Genomic DNA, 22,983 nt, shown 5'->3' with positions numbered 1-22,983 from the left:
TTCTTTACCAGAGAGGGTCATGGTGTGTTGGGAGTTCGTCTGCCACATGGCATAGCTTTCCCCAAAGCTGCTTCCAGCTGTACTCGCTCTGCACAGCCACGCAACTTCTCCCACATAGGCCTCAGCTGGTGCTTCCTCTGTCTCCACAGCGTCTTCCGCATTCTGACCTGCTGTCACCTCTGTCTCTGCTACTGCTACTGCATCTGCCTCTCCTTCTCCCACCTGAAACTCACTCTGGCATTTAAATGTCCCGCTTAGGTGCTTCATATTACAACAACTAGACTGCTCATTAAGCTTCATAGTCCCTGTAATCTTCATCAACTCTGAGTCTCTCTTCCTCGTCCCAGTGCCACAGGCATTATGGGTTCTGGAGTCTATGATGTTTTTGGTTTTTTACATTTAGTTTTCTTAAAGACATTTGCAAACTGTGAATTGTCAACTTTATGGGAGGTTGTAAAAAGAGTTGGTGATTAACCCTTGGGTTTGTGACCTCTATATAAGGCGAAATCATAACAAATTCAAGGTTGTTATATTTACTTCCTGAATCACTAATGTATCAGTTTTAGGCTGTTTAGCAGAATTTTCATAGTCTGTGTGTTGGGATGTTCTAGGAGAGGGAGTTCTAGTGAGTGCATGCCATTAGGTTTTTGGGAATTATGGGACTTTCATCCTCAGAAGCGGATGACTACTGCGTCTCTCCTAGCGTAGTCACAACTTCCCCTTGACAACCATCTCCTCCCATGTGATCCTCCCTCATGTTACCACACCCAGGGCTAGAATCGGGTAGCAGCTTCCTTCCCTTGACTACATGGGAGGAGACTTTAGGCTGAGGTTTAGTGATGATGCGACATGATTCATCAGAGTACATTGAGCCATACATGGTTTTTCGGTTGGTTGCCCCCACCTCATCCTCTACCCCTTCCCTCTCCCATTACCAGAATTGCTCCTTTTGTGCCACAGATTGTCGCCTGGTTGTGCATGGGAGCCATAATGGTGAATGTGAGGATGGCCTGGCGTTTGCCGGAGTATTGCAGGATGACTGTCACTGTCTCATCAACTCCTAAAAAAAGAAATAGAAAGATTACAAATAAAGCCCTTCTGCATTTGTTTTCCTTTACCCCAGAAAAGCCAAGCATGACAAAGTCCCTGGATTTTCAATTAGTTGCGAACCCCCCTACAACTTGTTCGGGACACTTTGTTGCAACATTGAATCATGTTGGGCCTGATCTGGAAAAGACTCCATAAATAGGGACATGCAGTACATTAAGCCCAACACAAGGGTCCAAAGAGTTACTCACCTGTCTCATAGAGGAAGCCCTTGGCTGTGATCGATTCTGGCTTCTCGCTTCCAAAGACCATCATAGCAAACTGGATGCAGTAGCAGCCAATGCGCAGAATAGCTCCTCCCCCAAGCTCCTTCTCCACCAGCCGTGCATAGTGTGTGATGCTCACGCCAAGCTCAGCACAGACTACCTTCACCTCCCCCAGGGCCTTCTGGGACAGCAAGGCCCGGATATGTTCATAGGCTGGGAAGAAGCGACTCCAGATGGCCTGTATGAGAAAACAAGGATAGGTTATTCGGTTTGGAGGTCTCCTATTTCAGGAGCCACTCATTTTTACCTTGGGAAGGTTGTAAAAATGATAATTGCTCAAAATAAAAAAACAAATGGAAGAGACATGTCTCTGGAAAAGGAGCTTCATCATCTCACGCTCTGAAACACTTGTGTACGAGCGCGATACAAATAAAATATCAATAAAAGAGTGGTGCTGGTACTATGTGGAGAGTTTCCTATCCGATTGCTTTTATAAAAGGAACTACTTCACTAGCATGGGTCAGAATTAGACACTAGGGACACGTTTGTTGTAAAATGTCTTCTATCTCTCTTGTGTGCAGTCTTGGATGCTTGATGGCATGCATAGATATGGAGTGTTCTTGGAGTGGACAATAGGTTCCATGTGTGACAGTGTCAGGACTGTAGGAGTGGTGGGGTGCGTGTGGAGGATTAAGGTACAGTTGTCCATGTGGATTTTTGCTCTATCAGTGGTCTAATAGACCCTGGAGATGTGCTCAAATTGGGCCCAGGAGCACATTACCCAGAATTCCTGCAGGCCGCCCTTGTGTCAGGGATTCTATTTAGAGCCCTGTCCCACCCGTACCTTGTGCTGGTAATTGAGATCTCCAATGCATTGCATGGATGAAGCTTTAGTGGCTTCCACTCCTGCTTTCCAGAGTCAGGACTTTTTACTGTGCCTACATGCCGATCCCCAGATGCCTAGTTGGCATTCCTGTGCCTGGTTTCTTGTAGGCACGCCAGCGTTCAGTTTTTCCTGGCCAGCGCTCTTCCACCTAGTCCAAAATTCCCTTTCGCCTCAGCCATTGTCCACAGATTTCAGCACATGGAACATAGCTGCAAGTCACTGACCAACGGTGGAACACACCATTCTCCGATCTGTCCATTAGAGCTCTACGCAGAGAGTTCAAGGTATTTACCAATAACGTCCTGGGAATACTAGTCGAGGGTTCCAGGGCGAGTGCTAAGTATCCATCGAAGTGTATGAAAGTTTTCCAGTGCTTAAATTGGGATGTGGTCATTTATGCTAGAGCCATTGTACATAAAGTGTTCATGAGCAAGCACTAATGTTTAAAGAAGATTCCGCCTTGTGGTGAAACAGCCTCTGAATGTTACCAAAGAACTGACAAATACGAAAGAACTGCTTCTGTCTTGTCTGTCTTACTTCACCTCAGGACGAGCTCATAGGACTGTGGTTGCTAAATGTCTTCTATTCTTGTTATTAAATATCTGTGCCACTTCAAACATATTTACGTTTTCCTGCTGAGTTCTGGCTTGTTGTTGTTTGTGTTATGCTTATTTGCAAATGTGCTAAACCTATGGCGCATTGCCCCGCAGCCTGAAGCAGGCTTAGCTCTTAGTGGAGAGAAAGAGTACCACAGAAGTTGATCAAGTTGTGTAACAGCATGTGAATGACAGTAGTGAAGGTGTCTTATTGTTTTACACTAGCGATGCCTTTTCCCATCCATAACCTCCCCCTGATCCTCCTTCCTGTTTCCCTACTTTCCCCATGTAGCCACACACTCTCTCCAACCCTCTTCCTCCCCACTGGTTCCCTCGTGATGACCTGCTAAGCATCATTCGGGCACCCATGCCCCACAAGGTGGGAGGGTTGTCATATGGCTTTTCGTGGTTACCTGGAGGATGTGTTATAAAACGTTCACCCACATGGTCCCTGAGAGACAGAAGGAGGCTAGCTGGAAAAGATGGCGTGATGGTTGCTCCCTTACTTTTCTACTTGCCCTACCTTGTTATGTTTGTAATTGCCACTTCAAGAATAACGTTTTCCTTTTGTACTGTTGGGTCCAAAAGTTCTTTGCTTCGGCTCCATTAACATTGACGAGAGGCAGGACCCAGAACCAACCTGCTGCTCTGCTGCAGCAGTAATTAGTGTGAGTGACATCCACCAACACCCTCGGCTCTCTTAACATTGGCAACAGCTGGACCCAGAGCTGGCCTGCTGCTGTGCTCAGGTGACAGCCTGACTGACTTCCACCCCCCCCACACACAGGAAGTCTACCCTCCTCCTGTCATGCGGTCAGCCTCGTGAGAGCGCAGCTATCATCAGGCTAACCCTGTTGATGCTCTCTGTGGCTGTCATCTGTGCCCACCATGATGGGCATTCCCTTCTTTCCTCACTGCTCATTGGATCTGCTTTCAACCCATGTTAAAAGATGCTGTGTATTTGAGTTACATTTAATCGCTAGAAGTTCCCCTGATTTGTGCTTGGCTTTGAGCATATCCCACTCCTTCCTGTTCTCAGTCTGAGGTTGCCGCGGCGTGCCTTCTAGGTGGCTTGTAAATTCTTGCAGGGCCAGAATCGGATGTCCTGATGGTTCCTGGGGAGCCGCTCTCTTCATCTTGAGCTGCACTATCCATGTAACTGGGTGAAGCGCAAACCCCGGAACCCTGGTTGACAGAGTGATTGTGATGACGCCAGCAGCAGTTAGCAAGATACCCGCCCACCATCTAGCAGCCGATTCACCGTATTTGGTGAAACGGCCATTTTACTCCATTTTCCAGGGGAGGGAGGGGCAGGTTAGGGATTAAATAAACATTATCTTTAAGGGTGTGCCATAAGAGGCTAGAGAAGGGATGGCTTGATCCCATTAATAAAATGCAGCAAAATAATGCAGCAAAAAGACGAGATGGGCCACATTCGTTAGCAGACTGCATTTCCAATGGGAATGGGGATGTCGGTAATTACGGCACCGTAATTTACTCCAAGGTCCCTTTGCGGGTTGGTTTTTTAACGCCTGCTAAAAGCAGGCGTTAAATGCCAACCCGCAAAGGGAGCTTGGAATATGGCGGTAAGGGTTAACGGTCACCGTTACCCTTACCGCCATACTCGGAATGAGGCCCATTATCTTTAAGGGTGTGCCATAAGAGGCTAGAGAAGGGATGGCTTGATCCCATTAATAAAATCCAGCAAAATAATGCAGCAAAAAGACGAGATGGGCCACATTCGTTAGCAGACTGCATTTCCATTGATGGAATTCTCAAGTTTAGTCTGCGCCAAATCTGGACAGAGATGTGATTGTTGGCATATGCCACACTTAGATGGAATTCTCAAGTTTAGTCTGCGCCAAATCTAGACAGAAATATGGTTGTTAGCATATGCCACACTTAGATGGAATTCTCAAGTTTAGTCTGCGTCAAATCTAGACAGAAATGTGGTTGTTAGCATATGCCACACTTAGATGGAATTCTCAAGTTTAGTCTGCCCAAATCTAGACAGAAATGTGATTGTTAGCATATGCCACACTTAGATGGAATTTCAAAAATGTGATTGTTAGCATATGACACACTGAGATGGAATTCTCAAGTTTAGTCTGTGCCAAATCTAGACAGAAATGTGACTGTTAGCATATGCCACACCTAGAGGAACTCTCAAGTTTAGTCCGCACCAAATCTAGACAGAAATATGACTGTTAGCATATGCCACACCTAGATGGAATTCTCAAACTTAGCCCGCCTCGCATCTAGAGAGAAATGTGATTGTTAGCATATGTGATTCTCAGCAGGCACCACACTTGGAATTCTGAACCTAGCTTGCGTCGCATCTAGATAGAAATGTGACTCTTAGCATGCACCAAACTCAGGATTCTGATCCCTAGCTTGCGTCGCATCCGGACTGAGTGTGACTGTTGGCATGTGCCACACTAGCATGGAATTCTGAACTTTAGCTGGCGCGACATCCAGACAGAAATATAACTGTTAGCATGTACCGCACCCAGATGGAATCCCACAATTGGAAGGACAGCAATGCCAACTAACCAACCAACTAACAATTCCATCCCTCTGCATACACCTCTCAAACTATAACCAAACACAACCACAAACCTAAAACGCAGCAATCCGGACAGACTTCACAACAATGCAACAACAAAACAAACCACACATAGACTTGCACAACAGCACACGACGACTACGGACCATAAAACACCCAAGCCCAGCCAACGGACCCACTGGGCTGAGGCTGCCAACAGCACATCACTGCTCTCTTGCACTTTTCCAGCTTACTCCCACTAACCCACCCCTCTCCTCCCCTTTTCAGAGCCGCCAGAGCGCCAGGGGACCACTTCGGTGGTGATAGTGCACGGTACAAATGTCCTTTAACATTAACATTTCAGGACCTTTGTGTCCTATGTTCTCTATACCCTCTGAAAGAAGGTGTTACCAGCTCTAACATTTTGCTCTCCTTTCACATTAGGCCCCTTGCAAGGACAGACAGGTTACAGCCAAGCAAGATTGCAGTGCTTTGGAATGCATGCACAACACGCCTAGGGCAGTCAGGGTCTGTTTTGGCCCCACTGGAGAAGTACGTGGCAGACGTGATTAACAACTGCTGGGAGCAGACTCTCAAGGACAAAGGCTGACTTGTGACAGGAAATAATTCTGGAAAGAACCCACACTTTTTCCCCACCCCTTCCTTACCTTACATGGACTTATGTGTTATGAATTGTACTATTGGTGGATAATGGATCAGCCACTCCGTCTGTACATAAGGGTGAGCCACGCCTAATGTTGGACAGAGCAGTCTTCCCTGGTATTGGTTCCTATTGGCATTACATGATGTACCTTTCTACTTTTGGTCTCCTGTGTCTTATTGGGTGTCTGAGTGCACAATTGCTGCTGGGGAGCAGGATGAACTGGTAACAGAAGGGAGATGAGGAGTGAAATACTAAACTCCTGGAATGGATGTGTGAGGTCATGGCCCACTGGATTTAGGGACCCAATGCCAGAACATAGTGTGATGGCACTGCGTGCATCTCTTCTGCCAGACTTTTTTGTTGATGGCCATTCCAGCATGGCTCCCTCCGCTTTTCTTGGTAGCAATGAGATTGTCAGTCAGATGCTTCACAGCAGAGGCCTCTCCCTCCCAACAATTGTCCTGCCACAGTCTGGTCATATACTCTGTGGACTTGGGTACTTCCAGGCCAGTTTCTGACTGGCCCATTCACTGTGTGCATCCTGGATTTGGCCAGAAATCTAGTGGGGTGCTTTTTGCATAGTAACTTACAACTGTGTATGAGCATACAGTCATTGGGCCTCATTACGAGTTTGCGGCAGCCATGGAGCTACTAGCTCCATGGCTGCCGCCAAACTGGGCTCCTGTACCGGGTTCCCTGAATGGGGAATTACCGGGCCATTCTGAGTTCTGAGGGCCCGGTAATTCCTCCCTCAGGAAACCTGGGCCCGGACCTTCCCCATTCCCATTTGAGCCCGCAGAGGGATCAATGGGAATGGGAGAGGGAGCTAACAACGGCCCGATTACGACCGTCCCATTGTTAGCTCCCTGGTTCCCTCGCGGGACCCGGTAACGAAGCCTGGTTTTGCCAGGCGTCCTTACCGGGTCCCACGAGGGGACCTCGTAATCGTGCGGAATGGGTTTAACGGGTCCACCTCCATTAGCGGAACCCGTTAACCCATTCCGCATGGGTCGTAATGAGGCCCATTGACTTTTATCATTATTGTGGATGGCACTAGTAACCAACGTTTTCAGGGTTGCCTCACCCTTGCTCACGTTTCTACTGTTGCAAGTAGTGTCGTCTATAAATTATGTGTTGTGAGGAACATGAAAGGGTGGGTGTTTGTATGTGCCTGCTGTGGCCTCTATAGTCAGGGATGTTTTTTTACTTGTTTTGCTTGCCTAATGTTTCTCGCCACACGTAACTACCCCCTGGTAGTTGTAGGATGCTGGACCCTAGAGCATGTTTCTGCAGTCGACTAGATTACAGTTGGGCTTCCTTATCACCTTGTGGGGCTGTTAGATTTGTGTGGGCCCTATTTCACTGACCTTGCTTCTACTGGGTTCCAAACCCTTGCAAACTGTGGACTCAGGGTGGTGGAGGTGAGGTACTGTACTATCGTTAGGGTTCTGGGTAGTTTTCTTACTACTGAGTTGTTTAAATTGGAATGCCAGCACATGAGGGTTACACCCGATGCGTGCATCTTTCTTTTCCTTGAGTGCCTGTGTGTATGATCCATGTTGTTAGATGTCTCCCAATGGAGGGGGCCTACACTGGTGCCAAGCCAGTATTGTACTTTTGGGTTCCTGTTTGCAGTGTGCTTCCTACTGGTAGGGTTATTGGGCAGTCATTGTTTGTTCCTTGAAGATTGTTTGTGGATGGACGTTGGGGATGGATGGTGTTACGCCGGATGGCCTACACGAATAAGGACACGACACCGGAGTGGAGTGGAACGTCTTACTTTATTTAAGTCTAACTGCGTACTGACTTTTCCCCTCATGGCTCCTCCCCTATCCCACGGCATCCCCCATGTGGTCTCTCTGCCTCTTAAGGAGACAGAGGGCCTCATTACGACCCGGGCGTTAACCATGGCGCTATTAGCGCCATGGTTGATGCCAGTACCTTACCGATTCCGCCATGGTGAATGGCGTAATTACAGCCCCATTCCAAGGTTGGCGGGGCGTTAATTCCCCATTCACCATTGGCCCTTCCCCATTCCCATTCCCATTTTTGCCCCCATAGGGCTCAATGGAAATGGGGAAGGCGGTAATTACGGTACCGCAAATTGCTGTACCGTAATTACCTCCAAGGTCCCTTTGCGGGTCCCGTCTTTCACGGCTAGTAAAACCAGCCATTAAGGGAGGACCTGCAAAGGGACCTCGGAATTGGGCGGTTAGGGATTATCGGCACCAGTGCCCTTTCCGGTACCGGTAAGCCCTTACCACCCGGGTCATAATGAGGCCCAGAGCCTTGTAACATCACCCCCGGACAAATGTCCTGACATCCGCCTCAGCATTCTTCTACTAAGCAAGGTGGTTTTCTGATGGTGCAATGAGGCCTTTCACTCCTCTTGCTGCCCACTGGTGGTCCTGTTGCTTCAGCCGGTTTCGTCACTCGGTGATGGGTTTCTCCTGGGGGAACCCACAGGTAATCTCTGGGCTCTCATGGTTCGGGATCAGGCTCAGGGGGTGGAGGCCTTTCATCTTCTCTCTTAATGAAGTGCTTAATTTGGGAACTGTTCCTTGTGATTTCCCTGTCTGCATTCTTGGCCGTCACCATGGTACCCTTGATGGCTACTCCATTGAGCGGCTTCTGTGCAAACCGGGCGTCAGTCTTCTTGGTGGTCGCCTGCTGTACCAGAACTTCATTGCCCACTTGGAACTCCTTGGCCGTTGGCCTTCTCCTTAAGTCTATGTCCATCTGCACTTTCTCTTTCCTCTCGGTGTCCCTGCTCCTGCTGGGTCGTTGGATGTTTCACAATACGGGTGTGGACCGCGTACCGTATCATTAGCTCTGCAGGTGCCCTGTTGGTGGCTTCGTGGGGGGTGTTCCGGTAGTCTCGGAGAAGCTGGCATATCGCTTGCTGGGGATCAGCGCACTCAATGTGAGCTCTCTGCATTGTCTTCTTAATGGAAGCCATAAACCGTTCGGCCATTCCATTAGCTTGTGGCCACCTAGGGTCAATCTTCTGATGGGTGAACCCCATGTGTCTCGCGAAGGATGCAAACTTGTGACCACTGAATGGGGGTCCATTCTGAGATTTGATCGTCATTGGGATGCCCATTCGCTCATTACTTCATCGAATGTCTCTGCTACTTGGGCAAATGCAGTGGTCGCCATTCTCTTGACAATAGGGAACCTTGAATATTCAGCAATGAACAGCAGGAGGTACCTTCCCGATTCCATCGGTCCATAAAAGTCAACCGCTACTCTATACCATGGCTTGTCTGGGATGTGCGTTGGTTGGAGTGGGACTGGTGCCTCTGCCTTTGCAGTGCATTCACATGCTAAGCAGTTCTTCACCCACCTGTCAACCATTGAGTCTTAGAAAGGAAACCACACGTGACACCGCAGCTGTCGTTTCGTGTTGTCGGCACCCCTGTGTCCCTCATGGGCTTCTTGATCACCTCTGCCCTCAGTGTCGCCGGAATGACTAGCCGACATCCTCTCAATAGAACTGCATGGTCCTTCACAGCCAGTTCTGTGTTATCCTTGCAAGCCTGTCCATCTCTTCTCTGCACACCCCCAGGAGGTTTAAAACGGTATGTTGATAATATTTCCACATGTTGTTTCCTGTTAGACTGATCGCTAACGCCATGGAAGGGTCTGCGGCAGATGCTGCTGCGACCATCTCGAGTGAAATCGCTGGCGGGAGTGCAGTGAAGGCCACGTAGTTTATATATTCTGTATAACCTTCTCTGGAGATAGGCGTATCGTCGGGTGGCGCGACAGGTAGTCCGCTGTGTGCCTGTCCGGGTCGAAATAGGCCAACCGACGGACTTCTGCCAGTGCTGTTTTGATGGTGTCGAATGCATCTTGACATTCAGCTGACCAGGTGAATATGGTGTCTTTCTGCAACAGGCATCTTAATGGTTCCGTAATGGACGCGTAGTAAGGAATGTAGCGAGCGCAGTAGCCTGCCATCCCCAAAAATTAATGGATGTCCGCTACTTGCGTCAGTTCTCAGAGGTTTGAAATGGTGCTGACCTTGTCGGGGTCCGGCGTCATACCTTCTGCAGAAAAGATGTGTCCGAAGATCTTTAACTTTGTCTTACTGAAATGGCACTTTTTTCGATGTTAAGTGTCAGCCCTGCTTTTTGGACAGCAGTGCTTGTTGCCAGTAGTGCAGTGCTGTGATCCTCTCATGACTTGCCAAAGACAAGGATGTCATCGCTATAGTTCAGCGCTCCTCGTACTGGTCTGATGACTTGTCTGACAGCCTCCTGAAAATTTTCGGCAGCCGATGAAATGCCAAAGTTGCGGCGTCTGTGTCAAAAAAAGGCTACAGTGGGTGGCAAAGGTAGTGATGCCCCTTGACTCTGGGTGTAGTTCCATCTGGTGGTACCTCTGATTGCGGTCCAATTTCGAGAACATCACATCCTTGTTGAACTGGACAATCATGTCTTCGATTCGGGGCCCCGGGTGCCGTTCTCTTTGGTTGGCGGTGTTAGCCATCCTCATGTCTACACACAGTCTCAGACGTCTTCCTTCTTTGGGCACAATCACCAGGGGTGAAACCCAGGGAGTCGGTCCTGTTGCCGGTTCAATTATGATGTCGTTGAGCAGCTGGTTGAGCTCTTTCGAGACTGCCTCTGGCAAGTGGAACCCCATTCTCCTGGGATGTTGGGGGACGGGCAGGACCATGTTGTCGATATGCAGTTTGATGGGAGGTCCTCTCAGTTTTCCTAACCCCTTACAGAGGAGCAGGAATGCCGTCAGGATTGTCTCCTTCGTGTTGAGAGTCTACAACCCGGCGTTGTCGATTATCATGCATATGCTCTCCTTCTTGTCGCCTGAGGGCGCGACTGACTGGATTACATTGCCTTCATGGAAATGAATATTGATGAGTCCTAATCAAGATAGTATCCAGTCATAGTTTCGAAAAAATAGTTTCGAATGACAAAACCTTAGAATGCATTTTTTTAATGTTAAAGGGTTTCGTTTAATTTCATATAGTAAAATGTGTTTTTTTAAAAAAAAACAGGGGTTTGGGGGTGCCGCCCATAAGAAAAATGCATTTGAAAGGTTTTTTTCGATGCTTTGTTGTCGAAAATTTTGTCATTCGAAACTTTGACTGTCGAAACAGTCCCTATAAACCATCAAGATGCGGTATGGTAGCTCAGCAGGCATCGCCCTTTTGTTGGGCTCCGGATTACGTGAATGACTGTGGCTACAGTGAGTCCATTGTCTATGAGTTGGTGCTTGAAGTGTCCTATGGAGTGAAGGGGGAGGTTTGGAAAATCTTTGAATTGGTTTTGGCCAGCGTCGGTCTTTCAGGGATTTGTAGGAACTCTTGTTCGCCCATAAAGTCGACCAGGAAACAGAATTGTCTATCGCCAATGTTGACGGCTATCCTGGGTGCCTCTCTCACTTTCCTGTCATCCAGAATGAGATTGACGTATTCGTCTTGGAAGTATTGATCATAGTGGTCTCCTCCGTATGAGGGTCCGTATTGTTGTTGTACATCATTGTGTCCATGGTGCATTTGTGGGGTCCGTCATATTCGTCCTCGAGGTGTGATCTTTGCTCGTAAGATTTGTAATCTTGTTTGCAGTGTTCAGGGTGGTGCTCTTCCAGGGCTCTTATGTAGTGTCTTAGTCCCTGTTGGTAGGATCTCGTCTGGTACGATGGACTTTGAGGGGCTCGACTTTACATTCTGTTTTGTGGTTGTGGAGACATTCGCGGAGTGGGAAACGGCCTGCCTTGCCTCCAGACGGGCTGGAAGTGTCCCTCTCTACCACAGTTGCCGCATCTTTGAGAGAGTGCGGGGCATGTCCCTGAGTGTGGGAACGCCATCCTGCAACGGTAGCATTGTCTTTGTGGTCTGGGTCCTGTTTGGTTGCCCCCTCTGTATAGTACAACTCCCCTGTCGCCAGGTCTTTGGCTTGCCGGTTCAAATGCTGCAATGAGCTCGCTCTTGTCTTGTTTGGAGCTGGGGTTTCCTGTCATTGATGCCGCTTGTGTGTCCACTCTTTAAAACATTCTTGCCAGCTCCCTTACTTCATCTATTGAGAGCGGCTTTTTCAGTAGTTGCTTCTTCAGGGTTTGGGATAGGCATCCCTCTATCACCCGCAGTCTTATTGCCTCGTCCAGTGAAAAGGCATGGAACTGACAGTGTGTGCCTTTGACTCTTAGGCGGGTGATGAACTCATTGACTGTTTCTTCTTCCCTCTGTGTGCACTGATCGAACATTTAGTGCTCATAGTCATGATTGGGTTTAATCACGAGTTTCTTGTTTAGGGCATTTATCAGTGAGGTGAAATCTGGCTGTTCTTCTGGGGGAATTTTCTTGATTTCACTGCCAACAATGTTAATAAACATGTCCGGAAGATTCAGTGACTTTTCTTCACCTGCCGCTTTTATAAAGTAGTTAAAGTCGTCCATCCATTCAACCCACCTCGAGCCTTTGTCTGCCTGTGGGGTCATGGTCAATGGGAGCAGCATGCGCAGCAGGGTTGATGTGGACTTGGGAGGGGGGGTGGTGACGCTGAGTCACTCGTGTCAGGTGTGGCAGTTGCGGTATGTGTGTCCCTATTGGCATGAGCTTATTAGCAATAGTTGGTCAGTCAAAGCATGTGCGACCTGTGCACAAGGTCTCGTCTGGACGCTGCCACTAATGAGTTGTGGGCGCTGTGTCTGACACTCGGCCCGTTGCCTTGTATTTCACCCTCAGTGTCCTGTTTGAATGTCCTTTGCCCAGCCCTGGGTGTGAGCACAGTGTGGAGGAGAAGCTGATGATGTGTACATGTTCTCTTTTCTTTCCCATGTGTCTTTGCTTGCCTAGGTTGGTGTGTGCTTGCAGGGTTACACACAGGCTTCCCTGGAGCTTATTGCACGTTAGTATAGCTCTCCAGTGGGGAGGTACCTTCTGTTTTGTGGCCCGGAGCGGCCTGTGTTATGAGGAAAGTAAGGACTGCATAGTGTGGTGCTTTTAGCCCCGATGGTGCCTTTTTTTCTTTTTCTTTTTTCTTTTTTAAGGCCGGAGTAGCCGACGTGAGGAGGAAGCAGTGCGTTGTATTGGTGGGATTGGCAGTAATGGAGAGTGACGGAGGCACCCACCTGAGGGCTCTGCATGCGTTTTCATGCTCCTGCAGGTGGATGGAGGACGACTGCTGGCGGACTGCCACGCGGTGTGACGCTGGAGGCTGTGTGCTTCTTACACAGCAGGGAGCGTCTGGAACATTCCCTTGCCGCAACCTGGGATCGGGTATCGTGGTGTGCCGAGGGATCGCTGCCACCCGGAATGGAATGTGCGGGGGTGGCGCTCTGGATCAGGACGTTGGATGTGCGGTTGGCGCAGTGGAATCTCCCGCCAGGTTTCAGGACTCTGGGTTGCAGGAGACCGCCTCATCGCCAGTTGTTAGACCGGATGGCCTACACGAATGAGGACGTGACACCAGAGTGGAGTTGAACGTCTTACTTTATTTAATTCTAACTGAGTACTGACTTTTCCCCTCATGGCTCCTCCCCTATCCCACGTCATCCCCCACGTGGTCTCTCTGCCTCTTAAGGAGACAGAGCCTTGCAACAGATGGTTGGTATTCTTTTGACTGTTTGGATCTGCCAGATTGTTGCCCGCCCCTTGCTTCTCCACAGTTTGTGTGCTTGCGGGTTATGGTAGATAATTGGTGTTTTGTCCCTGAGCCTTGTAGTGCCTGTGCTACTGTTTTCCTGTTGAGATGGTCTGCTGGTTTCAATCCTGGGATGTAAGGTGCTCTTCTTTTAGTATGCTTCTCTGCGACGGTGTGCTTGTGGTATCATTAGGGTGATGATAGAGGACATTCTGTCTCCTGTGGTGGGGTTGAGTTTAGGTCAGATTGAGGGATGGGTTTTTTGTGTGTGACACTCTCCTCCTTATGTATTCTTCTCTTCCACTTGTGAATCGCTTTAATTGTGCTTTTACTTTCTTCTGTTCCTTAAGGGGGAGATTGTTGTGTTGTGTCTGCTGTATCTCCTGTCTCCCTTGTATACTCTTCTGGGTGCTTGTTTGAATGTATTAGGTATCAATTGTTCTTGGAGTGGCATGTTGGGTATGTGAAATGCCTCAAGGATCCACGTGTGACAGGAATGAGGCTGGTTTAGAAAGAGGGCATGCCGGTGGTTGTGCCCTTACTTTTCTCGTGTGCCTATCTTGTTCTACCTGTACCTACAACTTCAAGAATAAAGTATTCCTTTTGTTGGCCCTAGAGGTTCCTTGCCTCAGCTCCCTTAAAACATTTCTTATAGCATCTTCCATAGAAATTCACATATGGCAGTGGAAAGATGTTTCGATCATGGATAGTTTGTTTACCAAAAATGTTATTTCACGACCCAAGATCATATTCTTGCGGTACCCTTATGTTACAACTTCCCTAGCACCAATCACTAACACTATAGAATCCAAATGAAGTATATAAAAAACAAAGCAGATTTATTTAAAGAGAACCTGCAAACCAAAATATTAGGACTAATAACAGAAAAGTAATGGAAACAAAGTTCAAATTAATTTAAAAAAGTAAATTGCTCCAAAACACAAAGCATATTAAGTCATCAATAAGATCAATAAATCACTCTGTACCTTAGTGAACTTTGAGAAATGTCTACAAATGTATCAAAGTTGTCTATCTTACCCATGTAAGTACAAACCTTCGTGAATGTGGCAAACACTTAATTGACTGGGGGCAGCAAAAGAAAGAATGGGCATGGATTGCTATAACTCTCGTGATCTTAGAGCTGCTTTTCTAGAACTTTCTTTTATTTCTATGCTGTCAGAGATTGAGCAAATAATAAGAACCATTGTGTCTAACCAGAATTCTGATTTTAGACTCAAACCTAGGAAAATCACAATTACCACCACCAATCGGGCAAGATGAACAGCAGAAAAATGCTCTCCCAAGAGGAAATGTCCGTACTTCAAGCACACCTAGGCACATGTGTTTTCTGGGTGATGGTGGCTGGCACTTGCCTCCATGAAGAAGACGTTCTGTTTCCTGGCGGCCAATATGAGCTCTTTCACCTCTTTGTCGTTCAAGGCCAACGGCTTCTCACAGAGAACGTTCTTCCGGGCCTTCAGAAAAAGGAGCACCATGACCCTGTGCTCCGTGTGCAGAGCTCCAACATACACAATGTCTGAGGAGAGGAGACAGCACAGACATTACATTTCCCTCGTGGAATTGTATTGTATTGTTTTGTATTCATCATTTATAAAGCGCCCTTTCCCCATTGGTATGGCCTCAATGCGTTTTGTGTTTGGAACGCCCTCTGGGACCTAAGTCGATGTGTGGGAGGTTCTAAACAGTTAGGTTTAAGATGTGTGTGCGCATTTTGTCAAGTTACGATTAGGTGGGCTGGCTATGCTCTAGTAAGCAGCCTGGCGGTCAGGCACTTGGGTAGGTGCTGTTGGTGGTTTAGGATAGAGTGCTACTGCCGGAGACTCAATATGTGCCCAGCTAGACCAGAATTATTTAGTACGTTATCACTGTATGCTAATGGCAGAGGTGTGGATGTACGTCAGGGGTTTCAGTGTGGATGGCTATGTGAGCTGCTAGACCGGATTTGCATAGCCAAGGCTGCTTTCTTTAGTGCATGGATGGGTGGCCGTGCCTGCAGCCTGTGCCCACAGACGTGGTGCAAGTTATACATACCTTAATCTTCAATGTTGTTTTCCTAGGTCCAATGCGATTGGCTGGTCTCACCAGCTGAGGTCTCCCTAGATTGAGAGCCTAAGCTGTGGGTGGGGTGACCCGGCAGGACGGGGGAGTGATGTACGATCGTCTGGGGGTTAGTGGGAGGGGAAGCCAAGAGTATAACTGTGTGCCTTTACGAAGGCTCCCGGCATCCGTAGAGGTTTGGGTGGATAGGTGTGTTGTCGGGTTTGGGCTAGTGCTTCTGTGCGCCTATCACAGCATACAGTGCAAGGAGATTTTAAGAGGAGGAAGGAAAGAGACAGGTTTTGAGGGTCTTTCTGAATGCCAGGTGATTATCAATGTTGCGGATCTGGATGGGCAGAGAGTTCCAGATGATCAGAGCTTGGACGGAGAAGGAGGATCAACCCAGTCTGGTGCAGTTGTAATGTGGGACAACTAGGAAATATGCTGTGCTGGATCTGAGTGTCCTGGAGGGGTGGAAGCGAGTGAGTTTGTCATGGAGGAATTCCAGCCTGGTGTTGTGGATGGCACAGTGAGTGATGCACATGGTTTTAAAGGTAGTACGTGGACCAATACGGAGCTAGTGGAGCTCGTAGTGTAGCGTTGATGTGTTCTCTATGGGATGGAGGCCAATGAGCAGGCACGCTGCAGTTTTTTGGATTCTTTGCAGTTTCCTTATCTGGAACGTCTGTGTGCCTAGGTAAAGGCAGTTTGTGTAGTCTAAACGGGAGAGGATGGTGCAGGTGATGTCAGAGAAACTGCGAGGATAGGTAAGGTATGGGAAGATATGCCTGAGTATGCATAGGTGTTAGAAACAGGTTCTGGATACAGAGTTGATGTGTTGGGAGAGGGATAAGTCAGTGTACAGTGTGCATCCAAGTTTTTTCACTGGGTTGGAGGTAGCTGGAGGGCCTGGGGGGCCCTGATCAAGTTACACAAGGAAGCAGAAGAGAAGACACCACAATCATCTCTTATTCCCATGATAAGGGTCTCCATACTGAGTAGAGACAATTTAATAACAATCACATATCTTTAAGGGTTGGGGTAGCCAAGTGCGAAAACTGGGGACAGTAGACCACAGAACCTCCCATCAAATATTTTTTGGTGTTTCTTATGGTGGAATGGTGCAGCACCCTAGCTTCTTTCACATGCTGTAAAGCCTTATATCAAGTTGCAAAGAAAGGAAAAGGCAAAATTCCAACAACGGCAGAAAACCGAGTAAGCATTAGTGCACCACCAGGGTCGATTGGCCCCTCTGCCTTTCGTCCCGTGGCCGGGCCGAAATAGTCCTTGTGGCGTCGGGGCCGGTTTCTGCCCATGCCTGGGCCGGTTTTTAGCAAAACTATATATTTCCATATTTTTCGTAGTCTACTTAGGAACAATGCTATTTGATGCCACTTTGTGTTTTGTTAAGGGGTGAAAGGTCATGTATCATCGCTTCCCAGGATGTCATTTTGGGGTGGGGGTCAAATGACATCACTTCCGTTGATGTCATCAGAGGTCAAGGTTCATGAGTCGAGGTGTGGGCCACTTTTTTGAGGTGAAGGGGGCACTTTTTTTGGGTGTCCGGGCCTATTTCTTATCCCAGTACGACCCTGTGCACCACAAGGCATGTGATGGGTCGCTAGGCACACAAACCGCCAGTTCTACACTACAGGGAGCTGGCCTCAAGGACATTTTCATGTGAGGGGAAGCATCAGTTTGTGAGATTCCTGCCTGCAATTTTGGCAGTCCTACCACCCTGGTAATTTTCCATTGAGGCTCCAGTGATGGTGTGAAAAAAGACTCCCCCCTCTCTCTTGTTAATCCCACAACCCCTTCTTCAAGTGATAGGCTTCCCTGTATGTCATCTGCAGATACCACTCCTTCCCCACTCCAAAAGATGCCCCCCCTGTGGTAAAGGGAAGCTGCAGGATGAACCACGAATGTGCACATAGGAGATTAAATCAGATTTGTTCACGGCCTCACTCTTTGCAGGATGGGCTGCAGGGTTGGAACGGTTCCAAGTCTGCTCATTGGGGAAGCGTGAGGAAAGAAATCCACTAAATAGTCAAAACAAAAACACACTCCCCCACCAAAAATGTATAACCACTGTTTAGTTAAAAGGAAAGAAGAAAACTGACCCGGTTGCTTATTTTGCAATTAAGGAGCCAAATATCACTATGGTAACCTCATTATATGTTAATGACTTCTCAGTTAGTCTCTTCATGCAGAAATCTGAGGTTGACCTCTCTTGTCATGAACCTGGCTCAACTCCAGTGTGTAGCTCAACAGCAACTTGTAGTGGGTACTCAGAACTAAATTGAAATCATTACATTTGGCTGCTCAAAAGTAATGATAATAAGTATGTGTGTGAACAAACGAAGAATACAAACACAGAAGCATGAGAGAAACTAAAATTAATATTGTCTGGAAGGGGATGCAGGCTCCATTTAATACTGGGAATGTCGCACGCATGTTTGCCTAGATTCCTCACCAGTGCCTCCATCAAGGAAGAATTCAAATTTTTTCCTTAAAAACAACAAGAGAACAGAAAATGAACATATTGTTTCTGTATGCTGGCTGTGTCCTGACGGTGACATTGAATACTAACGCCAACCTTGCTCTTATGTTCTGCTTCCGGAATAGTAGTCCAACTATACTGAAAATGGATTTTGGGTGGTGTGGGGGGGGGGGTTTATGCACTTCTGCAAGCCTTATCATTCACCCCTCTATTATTACACTGTCCTGGTAGGTAAGACCTCATGTTTTAAAAGGCATGTTTTGCCATGGCTACGGTAATGTTATGGTTTCATGGTAGACTCTGCATATAGGATCAATTCCCTTTTGCCCCGGCCACTCACTCCTTCTTATTGGCCCATTTTACTACACCGCAGTGAAAATTCCTCCTCTACGGGATCCACAATCTTCTCACCAATATTTGGGTCCTTGGCCAAGTCTTCATAGGAGCAATAGGCTTTGGGGATGTTGTGGCCTCTGGCGAATTCCTGCGCACGGCTGAGATCTCTTGCTGCAACTGCCAATGCCTGGAGGAGGAAAAACTAGGACATGTTATATTATTAAGCTTGTGCATGCAGAGCAAAGTATGTAATGTGTTACATGTATTTCAGATAGTCTGTATTTATTGAGAACATGGTGTTTCGAAATAAAATACTTAGGGGCTCATGTTCATGAGAGCCGTAACATAAATGGAAGGCGTAAAATCCTCATTTAAAACTTTCCTGACATTCATGCCACATCTCATTTTTCATCATTTGAATGGCAGCAAAGTGGGGTGGAACGCAACTTGCATTTACGCTGCCTCCCTTGCTCTCCGCCAGACACAATGCCAGACAAAATGCTCCAGTATTTGCACCAGCATTGATTTTCATGCCTGCAACAATGCTGGTGATCCCTATGGAGTCTGCCTGCTTTATGGCGGTGACGCATAGGGATCTATTACACACACTGCCTGCCATGCTTGCATGGAGGGCAGCGTGAACAGCATGCTAAGCCGTGTTCCCAATTGAAATGATGTTGGGAGGGTTTAATAGTAATTGTGAGCGCTGCTTGCCATACAGCATTTGTGAGCACTGCATGCCTAGCGTGGCAAGCGGCGCTCACAATGAAAAGTAAATGGTGCCTGATAGCGGTCATGCCAGTCAGCGGTTGTTGACTTTGCACGGCTGAGTGCAAAAGGCCAGGGCAATTTTGTACTCCACCATGCAAATTACAAACATTTGGCAGCGGGGATCCTTTTACGTTGCAATGCAAACACAACTGCTGCCTGCTACCAAATTACACTTTTAAAATAAAATTAGCTCCTTACTCATTAGTACACAGTAGATTGGCCAATCCTGTGCCCAGTTACATTACTAAGGATTTTTAAGTAGTTTCATGCCTCCTGATGGTGTAGCAATCAGAGTGGTGATCTTGTTCTACTAACATTTTATCATACTAATGCAGTTTAGTATAGAATATGTCTAGCCTGTACTATTGCTTCTTTTAGAAGCAATTTTATGAACTGGCCATTTAATCCAATATGCTTAAATATATAGTTGTACAATGTTGCCCTTCATGCAAGCGGTGATTATGGGAAAAACTAGAAGGCATCATTATGAGCTGTGTGGACTTCTAGTTTGGGGAATTCTGCAGGAGGAAATTACGGAATCATTATGAGTTGGGTGGACTTCTATTTTAGGGAATTCTGCAGGAGGAAATTACCACTAGCACTGGCGGTAATGGTATTGCTCGAACATCACCAGCAGTATTTCAGCAATACCACTTAGTTTTAACCATTTTCACCACCATTATAAGGTGGTACATGCCCCTGATGTGCATTATTCAACGCAACAGTGCAGACGTTATTCAATCCAGCTAATGATTATCCTTGCAGACGAAGGATATAAAGTAGATAAAGAGAAATTGCAGTATTGTCAAGAGGAAGTGCTGTACATAGGCCAGTTCATTTTGCATGAAGAAAAGAAAGTTACTCGTGAGAGGGCTGAGTCTATTTTAAAAACAGTAAAGGCAGTCGCAATAAAGCACATGCAGAAATGTTTGGGACTGTGAGAGCATGGGTCTTTGACTACAGCTCATACATAAGGCCCTTGTTGCAAGCTCTGAAGAAAGCACAGGTAAATCAGGAGAAAATTGTTTGCAATGAGGCCATGGAAGAAGGGTTTGAGGAATTGAAAAAAGCAATTTGCACAGCTCCAGTTTTAGGGATTCCCAATTATGCTGAGGAATTCTTCCTATTTTCACAGACAAACAGAACTGTTATGACAGCTGTATTCACACAGAGAACCATGTTGGGGTACAAACCCCTTGCATATTACAGTGGGATTCTAGACCCAGTAAGTAGGGGGTCACTTTCCTTGTGAACAATCTTTGGCAGCCGCCGCATTCACCATTGAGAAGGTTGCTAGCATAGTAATGGGGTGTTCTATGACATTATTTGTTGAACATGCATTATTTGCCATTTTGGAAAACCTAAAGGCACATTGACATCTCAAAGAGCTTCTGCCTATGAGGTGGTCATTTCAAATCCAGCGATTAAAATAGTCAGATGCAGAATAGTGAATCCTGCCATGTTTTTAGCAGAACAACTGGCAGAGGGCGAGCATGCACATGATTGCTTGAACTATGAGTAATTTTATGATGAGCTCCCGGGGGTGAAGGAAAATGCGTTGGCAGCTGGGGAGATTCTCTTTACTGACGGTTCTTCTAGAATCGATCAAAATGATGGACAAAGATATATAGGTGCCGCTGTGGTAAAGCACATGGCCAATGCAGAGTTTGAAGTTATGATAAGTGCACGACTACCGTCTCACTTTTCGGCACAGGCTGCAGAATTAGTGGCGCTGATTATCGCGCTCGAGAGACACGCAGACCAGGAAGTAATGGTGTACAGTGACACCGCCTATGTGACGTCAACAGTACACGCAGGGCTAGCATGCTGGAAAAGGAGGGGCTACCTCAGAGCGGGCGGCACTCCAGTGCAACACACAGCCTTATTAGACAGACTTATTAGAGCACTACAACTCCCAGTAGACATCGCAGCCGTCAAGTGCGCAGCACACACTAAAACAGCAGATTTTATCTCACGTGGAAATCAAAAAGCAGATGAGGAAGCGAAACGTGTTGCATGTACAGAAGTTATTAGGTTGTTTGATGCGCCTGATGTGAATGAAAGCATGGTGTTAATGATGAGTGTGGCTAATTGTTACAATAACTAGTCTAGAACTCAGTTGGGAGAGATTCAAGGAGAAGCACATCAAGACGAAAAAGACTTGTAGATGCGCAGAGGGTGTTCTTTAAACCCCTCTGAGGCATTGTGGCACAAGACAGCACTGGCAAACCGGTGATGCCTGGAGCCTTATTAAGGGTGGCGTTGGAACAGCTACACTACCCTACGCACGCCACTAGAGAGAGCCCTGCTGCAACAATTGCAGAGGATTGATTAGTTCTAAATATAGTAGAACACGTTGCATTTTATGTAGTAAATTGTATCGTATGTCAAACGTTTACTGCTGGGCACACTTTGCGCACAATTAGAGGAGTTATTCCAGGACCTAGTGGACCCTTTCAGCATTTGCACATCGACTATGTCATCATGCTGCAAGTATGCAATGGATACGGATTTATGATTGTAGTGGTAGGTCCTTTCTCAAGGTGGATTGAAGCTCACAGACGCCACCTGTGCAGCCACATTTTTAGTACGAGAAGTGTTTCCTAGATGGGGAATATGTGAAGTATTGAGATCAGATAATGGCCCTCATTTTGTAAATTAAGTCTTTGAACAAATAAGCCTGTTTCTTACCATAAAGCATACGTTTTCATTGGCGTACACCCGCAAGCGAATGGTGTCTGTGAGAGACTCAACGGCTTGCTTAAGGAGAGAATAGCCAAATTAAAATTGACCCTGAAGAAAGGATGGTTGCATTGTCTACCACTGACATTGTATGCGTTGAGAAATCAGCCAGGTTCAGATCACCATCTTACCCCTCATGAGATAGTGATAGGAAGGCGGATGAGGACACCTCTCACACTTCCGTCTATAACTAGAAATGATACCCAGACAAAAGCAGAATTGTCAGGAAAGGAGCTACGTGTTTACCTTACATTTATGACTTCAAGTATCTCTGTCATTTCAGATCACCTCAAACGAAAGGGGTGTGGGGCAGCGCAGAACACAGAAGAAGATGTTACAACAGACGGAGTTAAAGAGTTTTGTGTTCCCAAACGTTTCCCCGGAGATGCAGTCCTAATCCGCAACTTTACTAGAAGGTGGCACGAGCCTCGTTTTAACGGCCCCTTCATAGTAGATGATGTTACACCATCTGCAGTCAAAGTGCAAAGCAGACCCATTTGGATTTTTCTTGGAGACGTGAAGATCTATACTGGAGAACCCCCATTAGCCCCCACCCCTAACGGAAGCAAGCATTGGGGAAGAACCAAATCCATTACAAATAAACTACAGATCTTGCAAAATAATGTGCTCAGAGCGGCATTAATTATCCCCAAAAGAGAGCACATTTGAGTAACTAGAAAGCAACACAAGTGGCTCTCTATACAAGAAAAAAAATAGACCTTAAAACCATCTGCCTCACTCACAAAGCACTTAATCATCAAGCCCGCCCTATCTCACAGACAAATTCACTTGGAAAGTGTCCAATAGAATCACAAGATCTTCCAACATACCTTGTCTGGTGGTACCTAGATTTAACTTAAAAAGAGTTGGTGGAGCGAGTTTCCCAGTATTAGCCGCTCAGCTATGGAACACTCTCCCTTACAACATTTAAACTATCCAAGAATTTGACAGATTTAGAAGCC

General features: G+C 47.0%; 1 protein-coding gene across 2 annotated transcripts in view; it reads right to left on the bottom strand.

Moving 5' to 3' along the window:
• Positions 1-22,983, bottom strand: part of LOC138453370 (trans-1,2-dihydrobenzene-1,2-diol dehydrogenase-like) — a 138,958-nt gene that overhangs the window by 65,346 nt on the left and 50,629 nt on the right. For both annotated transcript variants that reach the window (XM_069606151.1, XM_069606142.1), the window contains 3 exons: positions 18,584-18,695; positions 1,299-1,551; positions 936-1,060 (listed from right to left, as the gene is read on the bottom strand). In XM_069606151.1, the coding sequence (XP_069462252.1) occupies positions 936-1,060; positions 1,299-1,551; positions 18,584-18,613 (408 nt within the window). In that variant the 5' untranslated portion in view covers positions 18,614-18,695. The remainder of the gene's footprint in view (positions 1-935; positions 1,061-1,298; positions 1,552-18,583; positions 18,696-22,983) is intronic.

The sequence above is a fragment of the Ambystoma mexicanum genome, chromosome 1p (genome assembly GCF_040938575.1).
Source record: "Ambystoma mexicanum isolate Mex_15411 chromosome 1p, UKY_AmexF1_1, whole genome shotgun sequence".
NCBI lineage: Eukaryota > Metazoa > Chordata > Amphibia > Caudata > Ambystomatidae > Ambystoma > Ambystoma mexicanum.
This window is presented reverse-complemented; position numbering and strand designations above follow the sequence as displayed.